This window comes from Poecilia formosa, unplaced genomic scaffold, assembly GCF_000485575.1.
Source record: "Poecilia formosa unplaced genomic scaffold, Poecilia_formosa-5.1.2 Scaffold297, whole genome shotgun sequence".
Taxonomy (NCBI): Eukaryota; Metazoa; Chordata; class Actinopteri; order Cyprinodontiformes; family Poeciliidae; genus Poecilia; species Poecilia formosa.
The window spans coordinates 73,751-89,510 of record NW_006800236.1 but is presented as its reverse complement, the minus strand read 5'-3'; the positions used below and the strand labels follow the sequence as shown (position 1 = coordinate 89,510).

The 15,760-nt window shown below is 38.2% G+C and overlaps 4 protein-coding genes and 1 long non-coding RNA gene across 5 annotated transcripts in view; 2 read left to right on the top strand and 3 right to left on the bottom strand.

Annotated features, from left to right (window-relative positions):
* The first annotated feature begins 1,291 nt into the window (after positions 1–1,291).
* LOC103151911 (insulin receptor substrate 2-B-like) lies at positions 1,292–5,424 on the top strand. The gene is made up of 6 exons (XM_007572189.2): positions 1,292–1,718; positions 2,389–2,854; positions 3,009–3,261; positions 3,486–3,735; positions 3,814–4,354; positions 4,764–5,424. The coding sequence occupies exons 2-6, from the start codon at positions 2,406–2,408 to the stop codon at positions 5,092–5,094; spliced, it is 1,824 nt and encodes a 607-aa protein (XP_007572251.1). The 5' UTR covers positions 1,292–1,718; positions 2,389–2,405; the 3' UTR covers positions 5,095–5,424.
* Positions 5,425–6,478: 1,054 nt separating this feature from the next.
* On the top strand, positions 6,479–6,792 carry LOC107832925 (uncharacterized). The gene is made up of 2 exons (XR_001658651.1): positions 6,479–6,603; positions 6,741–6,792. It is a non-coding gene; the product is annotated as an uncharacterized LOC107832925 (long non-coding RNA).
* Positions 6,793–9,018: 2,226 nt separating this feature from the next.
* Positions 9,019–9,898, bottom strand: LOC107832927 (angiogenin-like). Its single transcript, XM_016660754.1, has 2 exons — positions 9,803–9,898; positions 9,019–9,541 (listed from the first exon to the last, which is right to left on the bottom strand). Exon 2 carries the CDS (start codon positions 9,530–9,532, stop codon positions 9,062–9,064), a length of 471 nt encoding a protein of 156 aa, XP_016516240.1. The 5' UTR covers positions 9,533–9,541; positions 9,803–9,898; the 3' UTR covers positions 9,019–9,061.
* A 2,442-nt stretch (positions 9,899–12,340) lies between these two features.
* On the bottom strand, positions 12,341–12,975 carry LOC107832930 (ribonuclease-like 3). The gene has a single exon (XM_016660763.1). The coding sequence runs from the start codon at positions 12,973–12,975 to the stop codon at positions 12,502–12,504; it is 474 nt and encodes a 157-aa protein (XP_016516249.1). The 3' UTR covers positions 12,341–12,501.
* A 1,263-nt stretch (positions 12,976–14,238) lies between these two features.
* LOC107832924 (tripartite motif-containing protein 16-like) overlaps positions 14,239–15,760 on the bottom strand; it is a 5,227-nt gene continuing 3,705 nt past the window's right edge. Inside the window, exon 2 of the mRNA XM_016660751.1 lies at positions 14,239–15,758. Coding sequence (XP_016516237.1) covers positions 14,919–15,758 — 840 coding nt within the window. The 3' untranslated portion in view covers positions 14,239–14,918. The remainder of the gene's footprint in view (positions 15,759–15,760) is intronic.

Sequence of the window (15,760 nt, the reverse complement as noted above, 5' to 3'; positions counted from 1 at the left end):
GGAAGGAAGGAAGGAAGGAAGGAAGGAAGGAAGGAAGAAAGAAAGGAAGGACGGACCTTTTGGACCAAAAGGTCCAAAGACAACTTTTGGAGAATTGCAAGAGCAAATTCCTTCCTTCCTTCCTTCCTTCCTATTCCTTATTATATATATAAGCCTCCCCTGAACACAGTGGTGGTTGATTAGTTGATTTTAAACTCCTGCTCTGCTCGTTATTTTGTAATGGAAACGCACAGAATTGTGCAACACCTTGTTGAAACAATAATCACTGAGATTACTATTGTTGTTGGGTCATTAATATGAGCACGTTTTGTTGATTTTTTTTTTTCTTATCATTTAATAAAGTTGCGAACGTTTTGATAAGCCAGTCAGAGGAGGACGTGCTGAGCGTCCTGGCAGCGTTCAGTTTGTCACCCACCGCTAGGGTTGCCACCTTTCAGAAATAAAAATAAGGGACGCCCACCACGGCACATGTTGCCCTACTCTCATGGTACTGCAGCTGCCATTAGGCGGGACGGCTGCTGCAGTGATAGATAATATTTTATGGCAATGTTTTGTTTCCAAAAAACAATCATTCATACATAGAGTGCTCCAAAATTGTACTCCAATCAGAGTAACACTCCTTAAGCACGTTTAATTAAGCAATTGTAAAAAGTATTTGGTAAACTGCTCAAGTACTGAGTGACTAATAATTATACCTAATTTAATAATCAAATGTGTCCTCAAACAGGGCTCCAAAAGCATATGTGAAAATTCTGGTACTGTAAAGAGTATGACTGAAATATTTATACAAATAAGGAGTTAGGTTTGGAGGCTGGTTCTAGACCAAATTTACCACTATGGGGAGTCAGTGCTTTTTCATGGGGACACTTAATAAACCGCCCATTGGCAGCAGGTCTAATATGTCAATATTTCTTAATAAAACAAACAGAAAGCCCTAACAAATCTTTTTAAAGTAGGAAATATTAACATATTTACTGTTAATCTCTCAGTATAATTTGTTCTCTAAATTACCATTTATATTATTTTGGCTGATACGATTATACATTAAATAAGCAAATAATCAACTCATAACAGTCGATTAAAAGCACAATAAGAAACTTAATAGTAAAATGTTCTACCATATGAGCCTCAGGAGATGACTGAGGGATGAAGAGATGCTGATTTCTGGTTCTTTAGGTTCTGTCGGATCTGCAGTTCCTCCCTTGATCTATTCTGTCTGGTAGCACACTGTGCCAGGACTACACGCTTCTTTTGTTTTTTAAAATGACTGTATTTTTATTTGGCCACTTAAGACAAATATTTTCCTCTGATGCGCGACCAAATGGACAACAACCCATGAAACAGCACGGCTCATCGCGCTTTTATTTTGAAAACCTACACGCAAATTGAAGCAGTCACGTGACCCATGCAATATGAGGCCTTGTTTGTTGTCAGTCACGTGGTTTTCAGCAAGCCGACACAAGCCTCGAAGCGGGGCTTCATCGGACACGCCCCCTTTTTACTCGGTACAAGCCTCGAAGCCTGGATTCAGATGGCCCATCACTACCGCCTGTTGCACCTGTGAGACGCAGAACCTGTCCGGTTCCCGAAAACTTGGTTGGAAATCATTTCTGCTTGGATTCTTATGGTTTTTGTGAGAGAAAAGAAACCCAAAACCGTGAAAACTGGTGACTCAGTTCCGAGTTTCCAGACGTAATGTTGACGTCTTCCACGTTCAGGTAAGTTTGTACCGAGATCAAAAATATTGCTGTGACGTGAAAAACGTTACGAAACTGTTTTGTGTTTTTAGCTAAGTGGCTACATGTCGCAGAAATACTAACAAAACCAACTAAAAAAAAAAAATAAATTAAATATTACTTAAACATTGTATTTATTTCAGCAACTTATGTTTTGCAACTTATATTATTAATTTTAATTTATTACGCTGACTTTTTATATTAGTTGAATGCGTTTGCGTTTCAGTCATTTGCATTATGTGCTGTTTTACGTAATTTAGGAATTATACCAAGTTGAATATTTATCTATATGCCATTCGACTAGATAAAGACAGACACAATCACTGACTCATTTCAGTATCTGATATTGACAGTAATTAAAAAAAATATTATTTTATTATTTTATTTCTGACCATAAAGATGTGGCACTATATAAACATAAATAATCAAAATATGATTGATTTTGGTATGAATATTTTAGGTCACAGTTTCAACAGATGAGATTTTTTTTTTGTAAAATTTTACAGTGCCAAAATAATGAGTGATTTTTGTCACCATTTTTCTTTAAAATATATAAATTATTGCAAAGCATCAAATTTATGACTTCATTGTGTTGCAAAATAACCCCCCTTTTATTATTTAACATTTTAATTCCTCTGTTTTTATGTTGCAGACTTTAAACATAGCAAAATGGCAGAGGGGCTCGATAGTTCTGCCAAAAGGGGATTTGCAGAGCCTCCATGCACCCCTCAGTCATCACATCACCGCAGCCTCAGTCACGCAGGTGAATCTCCTTTGCAGTTTCACCTGAAGAATCGACACACAGAGCAGGATGAAGACGAGGACTCGAATGAATCGCCTTCATCCCGTTGTTTTGAGGAGCTGTTCTGCACCAGAGAGACCCCACTACCCCTGGCCCCCCTAGCCGGTGCTTTAATGGACGCCTCAGGGCCGCAGGGTGACGTGGTGAAAGAAGGTTACCTGGGGAAGCTGAACCGGAGCCACAGGAGATATTTCGTCCTGCGAACGGGAAGTCACACCGGTCCTAGCAGACTGGAGTGGTTCAAGAACCAGGAGAAGTTCACGGCTATGGAGATGTCTGCTGGGAAGGCCGCTGTGTTTAGAACCAGTAAACAAGGGTTGGTGGGAATAACTGCAACCAATTAGCTAAAAGGATAGAGCTAACACAGTGTAAAAAGTCATAATTGCTACAAGCTTAAATTTCTGTATTTGAACTTATTTTGGTCATATTTCTGTCAGATTTGAATGGAACTAATCGATCTTCCCTCTCAGGGTCATTTATCTTCGTTGCTGTCTTGGTGTGAGTCGGAGTGGCAGTTCTCAAAAAGGCCACACGGTGGCGCTGTACGACAAGGATCAAACTCTGGTGCTGGTGATGGAGGAGGAGCAGCAGCAACAGGAAGATTGGTACCTGGCCATAAAGAGGCTGATGGAGGAAGAGCAGAGGGATGAGGAGCATGAAGAAGGGTTTGATGAAGACGATGACGGGTACTGCACTCTGCCGCCTGCAGCGTTCTTCAAAGAGGTACGATGGGATGCTTTACCTTGAACTGTCCAGGTGAAAGCAGGGATGCTGTGGTGTTTGGGAAAGTCTGGGTTTAATTCTCCAGATTCAACAAAGCAAAATGTCCTTTGTGTAACATACATTTGTGACACAGTTTCATAGGTATTCAGTAAAGAGAGTTTCTCCTTCTACTCTTCATCTATTGCTGCGTCATTTGGTTCTGGCTCCTTTCCTCTTTGCCTAAGGTTTGGCCCGTCATGGTGAAGCCCAGAGGTCTGGGCTCCTCCAAACTGTTCACAGGGGAGAACCGTCTCTGCCTCACAGCATCGACACTCGTTCTGGTCCGGCTGGGGTCCAGTAATGACTTGCCATCAGTTACGATACCTTTGCTGAGTGTTCGCCGCTTTGGACACCTGGATGGCTTTTTCTTTTTGGAGCTGGGCAGGTCGGCGCCTCATGGTCCTGGAGAAATCTGGATGGAGGCTGGAGAAGAAGGTAATCAGGCGCAAAATTAAAAAGTTGTGCTTTAAATGAAACTTCTTGATTTTGTTTTTTTCTGATTGGTTTGTTAAGGAAACCCGGTTTTGGCCCAACACATCCACGAGTCGGTTCGGGAGACTGTGAGATCCCTACGAGCTCTTCCAGACTTCACCAGAACTCTGACATCCAGTCCCAATCAACAGCCAGCCCTTCTGGCCTCAAAGCGCCGCCGACCCAAACAGAGAGACAAGCCGGCTAACGTGAGAACTCTTACACCTCGGGTTCTTCATCCCAGAAACTCCGAGAACCAAACCAGTCCTGCACAGCATCACAGAAGAGCTCAAACACCAGAAGACACAAAGTCTGAAATCTCTCTGAGCTTCACCTCACACCTCAGCCCTGCTAGACCCCAGCAGAGCCCGGCGCCGGAAACCAAAAGCCGCACAATGCAGAGCTGGGAGTCGGCTGAGAAGGAGGAAGGATTCGGATACATGATGATGTCCCCGACTGTCAGCCACAGCCTGTCTGAGTTACCCCAGGATGATTATGTTGTCATGGAGAGTCCACAAAAACTCAACCGGCCAGGATATTGCTCCTCTTCATCGTCCTCTTCCCTTCAGACGTCGTTCAGCAGGTAAGTTAGTTGGGAAACACTTGCTTACAAGAGCAAAGTCATGATTTTTGAGAATAATGTATCAGAACAAAGTTGTATTATGAGGAAATAAAGTCGTACAACAATAAACTCAATAATGCGAGAAAAAAGTTGTAGTGATGAGAAAGTCAAAATATAACCAGGATGGTTTCTGCAATACGAGTAGCCAATCATAATAAAATACAGGAAGCAAGTCGTAGCGTGAAGTGAGAATGATACGAGAAAAATAGTTGAGAAAGTCGTAATAATAATTTTTGACTGTTCCTTGCCATTACTCACAAGAAGGAACAATTTTACAAATACAGGCCTGTTTCGATTAAATGACTTGACTAATCATGTTTTTGATCATTTTTAAGTTGAGGTTTTAACTCCATCTTCTCTGTCCTCACAGCTCCACCTGTGACAGCTTCTCTCCTCTGCATCCTTCACGCCTTCAGAGCAGTGAGATCGGTCGGCCATGCTGCCCAGGGACTCCAGAAAACGTCCCGTCGCCAATAGAAACCAGCTTTTCTGCCCAACCACAGCAGGCTCAGGACTTTGATCGGTCTTTGCTGATTCCTCCATTTCTGTTGAGCGGATCAGGAACGAAAAAGTCTCCACAGTCCAGTCCAAACGTTGGTACAGGCCAGTTCAGCCGCCCTCAACCTGAACAGGAGCAGGTCAGAAGACACTGGCTGACAGCATGTCTTCTTACTTGCTTTCAAACTGGGGAGAGATATTGAGTGTTGGAGTAATTATGTTTCTATCAATAACTACAAGTGTTTAGTAGTTAAATTATAGTAAATGTTGGGGTTAGATGCTCTGTAAAGTGTTGGTCCACTAAAAGGGGGTCTGTTATCACCACCTACAAGAGGAAATGAGGAAGTGGCAGTAATGGTTTAAAAGAATGATGTGCATCTGGTGTTTCTGCACTTTAACACTTGAACGGTGCACAAATGTTTAGAGAATCACTTGCTCAAAGATGATTGGGGTTTAGAGATCTTTGTATACTTAAATCGTTTCAGTGCTATTAAGGAGAAAAAAAATAAAGTTGCCTTTTTGATTGTTCTAAATGTCTTGGGATTACTTTTTTTGATAATTAACTCAATTCTTAATTGGCTTTGTCATTAATGGTGTGGTTTTAAAGACAAACCTAGAAAAAGATCAATGTAATTTCTATAAGTTTTTTGTTGTTGCAAACACGGTTTTAGAAAAGATCGTAGATGTTGGGTCCTCAAAAGTGAACTGTTTATGAATCTAGCTGCGTCATGCTGAGTATAACACTGAGTTCGCACCTCTGGTTCTTCTTAAAGCGTTTCTTGGTTCCTTCTCAGAAAAGCTGCAAGACAGTTTTTTTTTTTAGCTGTGTTGGCACGCTTTGTATCATTTAACCAGTTCTATTTTAAATGTTTGCCACACAATGAATATAATCAGAGGTGGGTGAAGTCCCCCAAATTGTGCTCAAGTAGGGTTAGCACTACAACATATTTTTAGTCAAGTAAAAAAAAAAATAAAACGGTCACTCAAGTACTGAGAAACTGATTGGATCATCTGACAATATTTTAAAATGTCATCATACAGAAACTGTAAAGTTATGCAAAACGTTTTTATAGACGTAAATGAAAAATGATTAAATATGGTTAAAAAATAACACATTCAGGCATAGATGTTTTTTATTTTCAAATTAATTTCAAGTAAAAAAAAAAAACTAATATAGTTGGGAATGCAAATATAAGTACTTCTAGTGTCACTTAGTACATACAGCAAGGTCATCAGGTACATAACATTACATTGAAGTTTATGCATAAAGAGTCTCATTCTAAGTGTAGATCTGTATCATGCATTTTCTTCATTCAGGAAAGTAGAAAAAACATTTTACTCAACTAGCAATACTTAAAAAATATTAGCTAAGTAAAAGTACAGTATATCATAGAGAGACTACTACTAAAAATATTTTTTTCCAAAAAAGTTTAATGTCACACTATACCTCTGAATAAAATCAACCAATCACTGTTATTCAAGCTATTGATGCTGTGTGCAGGCTTGGATATTTCTTAATATGGTATTAAATTGAAAGCCTCAGAGGTGGGTAGGTTAGTGAGAAAACTCCTCCTTCAGTTTGTTGTGTATTAAAGGACGTCTAAGCTGAGGGGAAGTAAACTTTGGGGTAACTTTGCCAAACTGCACTTTAAACAACTTTTCTCATTTTGGTTCCTGCTCAGCTGTTGATATCAACTTTCTTCTCCAAAGTGGTAAGTTGGATTAATTAACATTTTCTACATGGAAGTCAGAAATCTTGTACAGAATCTTGCCCAAAATCAAAAATTAAAGTCAACCATCATCCATTTGTGATTATTCCAGTTTAAACTCCCATAATTCTGTTTTACAGATAAGTCCAGTTGGAGAGAACCTGTTTACAACTTCTGAGTCTATCAAAGAGGAAAAAAGAGCAGTAAGTAACTTAGATGTGAAATTTTTATGTCACAAAGATGTTTTGTTCTGAAATGATCTAAAAATGTTGCTATAAAAATATCTTTGCATTTTGATGAGCTAAAAGAACAAACCTGAATTCACTCTTCATGCCCAATATTTTTCCAACATTCAGTTTTATTTAGTTTGAAGTCAGATGTAATAAACATCTAAACCTAAAAAGCAGAAGGAATCTGTCATCTAGTGACAAAACAGGAAATAATGTTTCTGCATCTGACAGAACAAACTATAGAGCCGATGTGTTTTATTATAAAGGAAATTTTGAGTTTATATGCACTTATTTTTCAGTACATCCATCAGTTCTTTCCCCACCTTCTTCTGTTTAATAGAAGTGGAACAACTTAAACGCATCTGTTTGAAACTAACATTAAATATAATTTTTCTGTTCTTTCAGCAACGATGAACATCCTTCCTGTTTGCCTGCTTGTCTGTTTGCTGGTGGTCCAGGTCATCGCCCCCAGGCCAAATCGCATGCCCAGTCCAGAACGTGGCCCCAGTCCAGCTCAACGTTACCAGAACTTTCTAAACCAGCATGTTATTGGTGCTATGGATGAAAACCACTGCACAGACGTGATGAGAGACAGAAATATAATGGATCAAGGCAGACCGAAGGAAAAGAACACATTCATAATTGCTGATATAAATGTAGTCAAAGCCATTTGTCAGGGTAGATCTGGTAAAGTGAAAACTACAGAAAAATTCAACATTATTCTGTGTGAGCTCACACCTGAAAGTAACTACGTGGGCAGAAGAAGTGACTACCAGTTTCTTAATATAGATTGTGTAAAGAATGATTTAAATTCTGAACCACCTACTTTACCTGTGCATTTCTACAGCCATTCCAGAGGATAATTTCTCTCTGCAGCTTCTCACAGCTTCAGCTCAACAGTCAGAAAGCAGATCTTAATAATCAAACCTCAAACTTTTTTCTTCTTTCTGTAATTTCATTCATTTCGCATCACTTTTTTTTTTTTTTTTGTAGCATTGTACTCATTTCTGTGTCATTGCATTAAAGCATTTTGCGCAGCAGTAGCTTTTCAACACATATCGGTCAATAAAGGATTTAAAACTGAACTTGTGTTTTATTGTGTTTCTATTTTTGAAATCAGGTCTAAATACTTAAATTATTCATCGAAGGATTATAGTTTATTTTGCATGTGCTGCTATGAGTTGAAATTACTCTCAACTTCAAAATTTTGCATCCACTTTTAAAGAGTAGCTGTTTTTGCAGCATCATGGTTGGCTGGGCTTCTCCTCTTCCTCTCTGTACAGCATGCAGTAAGTGAGACTCACTATTCTAGTGTCATTTTCTAATCTTTGCGGTTTGATCTGAGCCTGACTGCAGCCATTTGTCACCACAGATAATGGAAAAGCTTTATGTGGCTGATGGGACGCCTTATAAAGCTCTGGCTTTTTTTTTTTTTTTTTAACCAGAAACCATAAAGCTGTAAAATATTAAAAACCACCACAGTGCAGCAGCGGTTCATTGATTTTTGATTGCTGGATGTTTGGTTTGACAAACAACGGAATCGTCACTCTGATTAATACGAGTGTAACACAAATTATTACCTTTTAAGCATTTGTGCAACTTGCAGCTTTATTCTTTTTGTGCAGAAACAGACAAGTGTCATATTTCCACTGAATTAGTAATAAGCTCCATGTTTCAACAATGTAGCTGCAGTCTGATAGAAAGGGAGTCAGGAAACAGATTTAATGTAATTAAACCTTTATTAAGAAACTCATTGCCAAATTTATTATCCAAACAGTTCATCAGTGTGAAAAGGAACCAGCAGATCATAATCTGAATAAAATCTAGAGGGAAGAATGACAACTGGGATAAGTAACAGGTGAGACGGCTTAGCTGAGTGGAAACAGGAAGCAGAAGAAATAAAATGATCAGTAAATAGAATATAACTGAGTGATTGAGTTGATGAAACAGGAGTGAAGAGCAAAGCAGGAAGTAAAGTCGTTCACTAACGGAACCAGACTGCCAAAATAAAACATTTACTGAGGTCTACAATGAGATATGGAAATATAAGCAGAATAAAAAAAAATTAATGAAACAAAAAGTACAAAATAATTTATAATTATCATGACAACTGCTGGTGTTGATTTTTTTGAAGGGGAATAATGAGAGTCTTCTCCAGCGGTATAAAAATGGTAAATGTTTTTTACTCTTTTTTTTTTTAACAACCGTGAAACATCATCACTGGAGAACGATTATCCTTCAAATGTCACAACGTCTTTCTCATAGTGCACAGGTAAGGTTTTGCATGTCATCACAATTCTTGCGGTGCGCTGCTGTCCTGTGTACTGACATGGGCCTTTTTTGGCTTTTTTCATGTGTTTGCAAACAACAATTTTGAAATCTCGTTCACTCCTGGTCAAATGATTCTCACTCATATATTCTCCCTGGTCCCTGCACACGGCCACCACGTCTTCCTCCTTCTCAGCGATGAACGTGTGTTTCTCCTTGCAGCTCTTGTTGTTGATGTCCCTCCGTTTCATCTCCGACGTGCAGGCAGTCGCATCCATCCCCTCGGCTATGTGCTGCCTTTTGAACAGCTCGTAATTCTCTTCCAGAACTAGTTTCAGTTCCGGTTCGGAGCCGTTTGTTTTCTCTGACGTGTCGAACGAAGCGACCTGCAGCTGCAGGAAACACGCCAGCAGGAAAACGAGCAGAACCCTCATTGTTGGCCCCTAGAATAACAGGAACATTTATTCATGACCTCAACATGTTAACAGTTATTGTAAAGTTGAAATTTGGTTAGGAATAAAAACGTATTATGACTCCAATTCCACTTTTAAACTTGACAAATTTGCAATCTCTGCACAAAATCTTTCTGTTTACCGTTTTATTTTTAATTTCGGAAAAAAGTTGGTTCACAGCCTCAGCTGACCTGACTGGGCTTGAGCTACTTTGCAAACAGGAATCAAGAAACTTAGTTTTGAATATTTTACCTGAATTAAAGAAAGGTCCAGTCAGACGAAAAAGGAAACAACGGAAGAAGAAAATCTTCTGTTTTCAGACATCAAAGTGAACTGTGACTTCAGCAGCCAGACTCTTTCATTTATCCTCTTTCTGCTCATTAAATATGTCCAAGAATCTGGGGGAGGTTTCTAACTAACCAATACATGTGTTGTGGTTTTCGTGTGCTACCAAATAAGGATGTACCTGTGAGGTTTCTCAAACCCCTCATAGCGAATAATTAAATTAAAAACAATTGATTGGTTGTATGACAATAATCAATATTCATTGTGAAAAGACAATATTGAGTCACTTGTGCCAGAGGCTCGATGTCTGTGTCAGAATGAAGACGGGTAAATTCACCAACGAGGTTAAGGCAACTAAAAGTACAAATAAAATCCGAACACCTTCAAATGTAATCAATTAAAATAAAATAAAAATAAAGTTTTTATCTTTTTAAATCACGTTTTAAAAGGAAAGTGAGATTTGTAAGAAACCATGTCGGTAACTACTTCTTGCAGAAAATAGACTTGTGGAAAACAGACGTGGTGAACCACAAACACTGAGCCTCAGGTCGCTTCCTACTCAATATTACATGAAAGTCGAAGCTGCTAATATGCTGGGGGGGAAAAAACTGCATCCATCATCTTTTATCTATCAGATCCCAGCAGGTTTCTGTCTCTTTTAATTATTTCAAGCAGAATTTCTATTGCATAACTAAACAACCCATAAAGACTATACTGTGAATTCTTAACCTTTAAATTCCTTATTTTCTTTGTCTAGCTGAGTAGAAGGACCACAAAACCTCTGATGCATCAGCAGAAACACATGCAAGATGAAACATGTGATCTCTGACTGCGTCTAAGAACCTTAGCATGAAAAATTGTTAGTGATGTGCTGTTAAATGTTTTATATCTTTGAACATGAATGACTGCAGTTCGGTTTTTAATGTATGTGAGATGAACTTCGGAGCAGCGCTGGGTTTGTGGTTCTGGCCAAACAAAATGTCACTTGATGTGTCGGACAAGATGAGTCACCACAGATTTCTAAAATGCAGCCGTCTTTGTTAAAAGTTCAGAATGTTTAGAGGAAAGTTAAGCTCACCCTCCTAGCAACTAATCAGTTTTGATAAGTATCTACGATAGAAAATTTGTCATATTCAAATTATTTTATTTATTTTGTTCATGGTTTAGAATGAAGAAAAACACAAAAAGTTTCACACATTTCCCACCACATTTTGTAGAAAACAATGTGTAGAAATACAGATCTGCATGAATATTGTTTTTAGTCTCATTCTGTCATGCAAACTCAGCTGAACAATTCAATTAAAAACTGGAAACCTGTTGAAACCTACATTTTTATGATATCTATATTTAAAAAAGCATTAGTTGATTCTTTATCGCCGTCACATCTGCAGTCTTTCTTGCATCTATGACAACCATAACAGGTCCATGAGATAATACTGAGATAATAAATAATATTTCTGTCAAAAGAAAATTCCAGTGGACATCATGTAAGGAAACAAACAACGGAACGTTTGATGCCACCAAAATCGATACTCATAACGCAAAATGAATATCTCAACACCGTTGGTCACTGAGTGTATGCGTAGCATAACAACAATACATAATATTTGTATTCAACCATGCAGCTAAAGGTAAATGACAAAATCCAGTTGAGTAACTATGATTGAAGGCAGAGGGGAAACAAACATGGCGGACCTGAAACAACAGGAATAAAGCCTTATTTTATTCCCAATTCAAACAGAGTTAGTTCTTGTATATTTATTTTTATAAGCAGTTTTCTTATGAGTTGGTGGAAAGTTTAGACTGAGGACCACAAAACCACAGACACGTCAGCAGCAGCACTGATGGAAGACCTGATGGAATCATTCAAAGTCCAGACATGTCGTCTTAGTCGCCATCTAAGCAGCTTAACATTAATATATATAAATTTTTTTTGTTTTTTACTGATATGCTGTTAAACGTTTTACACCTTTTAATAAATATGATTAATTGTTAGTAGCGCATGGTGGCTCATCTTCTCTGATACACCAAGTGACTTTTTGTTTGACCAGAACCACAAACCTAGTGCTGTTCACACCTGACAAGAACTGGTCCAAAGTTCATTTCCCACACATTAGAGACTGAACAAAACAGACAAATTTAAACTACTGGCAGACCTCAAATACATTAAATTAAAAATGCTTAATTTGTTTACTGTGATTTTTTTTTTTTTTTTTTTTTACATTTACCTGCTCAACATTAAGCATATTTTTAAATATGAAATCTGTATAACATAAAACAGACTTCAGAATGATGCCTTATAAAAAGAGAAACAGGCAACTTCCAAATATCTTTTAAATTTCTGTTTTGTTGTTCAATGTTTTATGATCTTTGACTCGTGGTGAGGGGCCGAGCAAATCATGTAAAAGACCACAAATGGCCCCCGCTCCACACTTTTGAAACCCATGTGATACAATAACAGTAAAAACAATCTGTGAGGCAGTAAATGTGTTATACCAAGTTCATTTATTTATTTATTTTTTTTGCATAAAGCGATACAAGCACTTTTTTTGTATAATGCACAAGAAATTGAAGCAGTAGGCATTTCAAGAGCAGATAGACGTATGTGGAGCATCACTTTTTTTAAACGCTTCAGGCCACAAAGCTCCGCAATGTTCAGAGAAGAATTATCCTGCAACGTCTAAAATGTTCTCTGCATATTGAACAGGAACACCTGAGCACTGCACCAACACAAATCTGTTTCTGTGCAGCTTCCCCTCATATTCACATCGGGGTTTCCGGGCACCTTTAGTCAACGTACAAACGACGACACTGAACTGTCTTTTACTTTTCGTCAGATGACTTTTATGCAGATAATCTCCTTCACCCTCACAGATGGATTTCACCTCGTTTGGATCAGCAAGGATGAACGTGTTCGTCGCCTTGCAGCCGTTGTCTTTGCCGTAGATATTCTTCTGTTTTATCACTGCCGTGCATTTCTGCACAGTCATTTTCTTATCGATGTGCTGCACCTTAAACTTATTGTAGCGCTCAAATGTTACTTTTCCCGGTTCAAAAATGTTGGTTTCGTTCAATGGCTTGGAGAGGCTGAACTCCAGCAGCAGCAAACAGAGAAACAGGCGACCAGGCAGGGTCTTCATGCTGCTCTGGTGATGGGAAAGAAAAACATTTTGAGGGAATTTAGTAAGACAATAGAGAGACACAGCACCCAAATGAAAAATCCTCCAGATTTTAAGTCCAAATTCTTGTATTTATTGTCTGGTAATTAAATTTTCATTTGAAATTAATTTCAAGTGAAAAATTAGAGACAAATGCTATTTATCTTATGTATGATTTTAAGACTACATCTACAAAAACTATGATGTCCAACATTTATATTTTATCACGAGAAGAAAGCAGAAAGTAGCTTTTACAAACAAGGTGAAGAAATAAGTGTTACTTTACCTCTCAGAAGACAAACAGACAAGAGAAGGAGAAAGTCGTCTGGTTTTCCAGATGTCAGTGTGGCCTGACTTCAGTCCAATCAGCTTATAAAGGAGGGCTTCTCTCAGTGACTTTTCCATTTTGTACCATATAAAGACACAAGTGACTGAATGTTACACCAAAGTTAATATTCATAAAGCGGAAATTAACTTCTCAAACACCATAGGTCACATGAAAATGTCACGTATCATTTCCATTCAGCCACACAGCTAAAAATAATTCAGCTGAGCAACAATCTGAGAAGGTAAAGAAGGAAAAAACATGGCTGACCACAAACAAGAACACCTGAACATTTTTTACACTTTGATTTAAAAAGGAAACTGAAGAGGAGCGAATGTGACTTTATTCACATCTCAAAATATTACATAACTCACTATCACTGTGTTTTTATTGATGTTAACATTAATCAGAAACTGCCAAAAATAATATTTCCAATCCAAGCAGAGTTCCTTTTTTTCTTGGTTGCTTCTGACATATAGCCAGTCTTCTTATGAATTGGTGGGAGGTTTGAACTGTGAGAACCACAAAACCACTGATGCATCAGCAGCTACATATGCAAGAGCAGACGCAGATGTGCAGAGAAAGTGAAGATTGTATATTATATTGTATATTATATTTATATAAGCTTAAATACATCTTCTCAGTAAAACTGCTCCTCTTGAAGATGGAGGTCAGCAGTTGTTTTCCTTTCCAGCAACTTAAAATTGGGATTTATTTGAAATCAGATTTTAGAAAAATAAATTATTTTTGCTAAATTCCATGAGACAAATATGAAAAATAAAGCAATTTAAGATCAGAGGGAAATTATCATTGCTTTGGGAGCCAAAGGAAGAAAAATACCCCAAAGAGTTGTAATTCACAAAAAGAAAACCCTGCCGGTAGCAAAGTGCATAAAAAACATATATCAAACATTTTTTTCAACTTATCACCTTTTAATTTTGATTTAAAACATAAACTATATCTGAACATGTAAAAACTGTATTCTTATACCATCTATAGACTTAGCAAATTTTTATTCCACATTTCTAGAGCAGTCCCACAGGTAACAAATCTGGAAATACAAAAGATTAGACAACAGCAACACAAAACAGTGTTTTCCGGTTGTTGTATTCTTGACAAAGTGACCACTAGATGTCGCAGTTTCACTCTTGCTCTTGCAGAGAAAAGTGAAAGTGTTTTATTTGACATGAATTTAGAGCAACGGTGTGCAGTTCTGTGTTTTGTTGTTCTGTAGTTTCTTTACAGAGGTGAAAGAAACTTCATATTCTTTCTTTTAATGTTTCATTTTTTTATTTAAATAAAGTTAACATTATTTGATGCACATCAAATTCTTTTCTACATCTAAATAATTGATAAGAAAATAGCATCAGTTCTTAGTTGATATTAGTTTGTTTTCAGGACAAGAATAAAATCAGAAACATGTTCAGTTCACCTCAGTCTCAACTGATTTAAACAATAACAAAAACAACCAAATACAACAATACAAATATTAGAGCCCAGATAAGATTAGATTTTGATGGGGACAAATATTTCAGTCATATAAAATGAAAAACGAGCAGAACAACAGAGCAATGAACCCTGATCAACAATCAGAGAGAATCTACTTCAGTTTACAGAGCTCTGCAGAGTCTACATAATATCCAATCTGAATTCCAGCCAGTAGCGGCTGAGTGAATGTGGTCTGGACTCTGTGGAGGAGAGTCATGGTTTCAGAGACGCTGTAGAAGGACAGAAGACCTGCTGTGTGATCCAGGAACACTCCGACTCTGGAGGAAGCTGGACCTGAAACAGAGGTCCAAACGTTGTTGTGACCAAATTTAAAATTGTTTTGGGAACACTCTAATGCCCAAGATTTATCATTACGTCCAAATCTACATTCATTCCCAATTCCTACTCTGCCAATGTTCTTGTATGTGACTGCCACAGAAACTTGGTTCCCGCTCCACTCCACCTCCCAGTAACAACGTCCAGTCAGACTCTCTCTACTCAGAACCTGACACCATCCAGTGAATATGTCTGGATGACAAGAATAAGACTGATCTTGCTCAATCGCTGTCACCTTCCTGTTCCCCTCTGATAGTACCAGGTGTTGGTGTGCTGTATTTGAATCCACACTGATTTCACGTGAATATTTCAAGAATCCAGCTCTGCTCTTTGGTTCTGGTCCTGACAGTAGAACATCCACCTCAGTGACCATCAATGAGATGTTTGTCCATGAGTCTCTCAGGACGTACTGTAGTTTGTCTCTGAGCTCTGACACAGCTGCTGTCACGTCCTCAAAGTGTCTCAGAGGACGGATGTTGATGCTGGATGAATGTTTAGACTCACTGAGTGGCAGTGAGGGGTATTTGTGTAGAAACTGGTAGTGATCCTCTGTGTGTGAGAGCTGCTCCAGCTCAGCGTCTTTCCTCTTCAGCTCTCTGATCTCCTGCTCCAGCTTCT

What these genes read in the sequence shown, in the direction of transcription:
- LOC103151911 (XM_007572189.2), top strand. Translation starts at nt 2,406, where the DNA reads ATGGCAGAGGGGCTCGATAGTTCTGCCAAAAGGGGATTTGCAGAGCCT. An exon ending in CTGCAGCGTTCTTCAAAGAG is followed by an intron (nt 3,262 to 3,485) that starts GTACGATGGGAT and finishes TCTTTGCCTAAG; the next exon opens with GTTTGGCCCGTCATGGTGAA. An exon ending in CTTCAGACGTCGTTCAGCAG is followed by an intron (nt 4,355 to 4,763) that starts GTAAGTTAGTTG and finishes CTGTCCTCACAG; the next exon opens with CTCCACCTGTGACAGCTTCT.
- LOC107832927 (XM_016660754.1), bottom strand. Translation starts at nt 9,532, where the DNA reads ATGAGGGTTCTGCTCGTTTTCCTGCTGGCGTGTTTCCTGCAGCTGCAG.
- LOC107832930 (XM_016660763.1), bottom strand. Translation starts at nt 12,975, where the DNA reads ATGAAGACCCTGCCTGGTCGCCTGTTTCTCTGTTTGCTGCTGCTGGAG.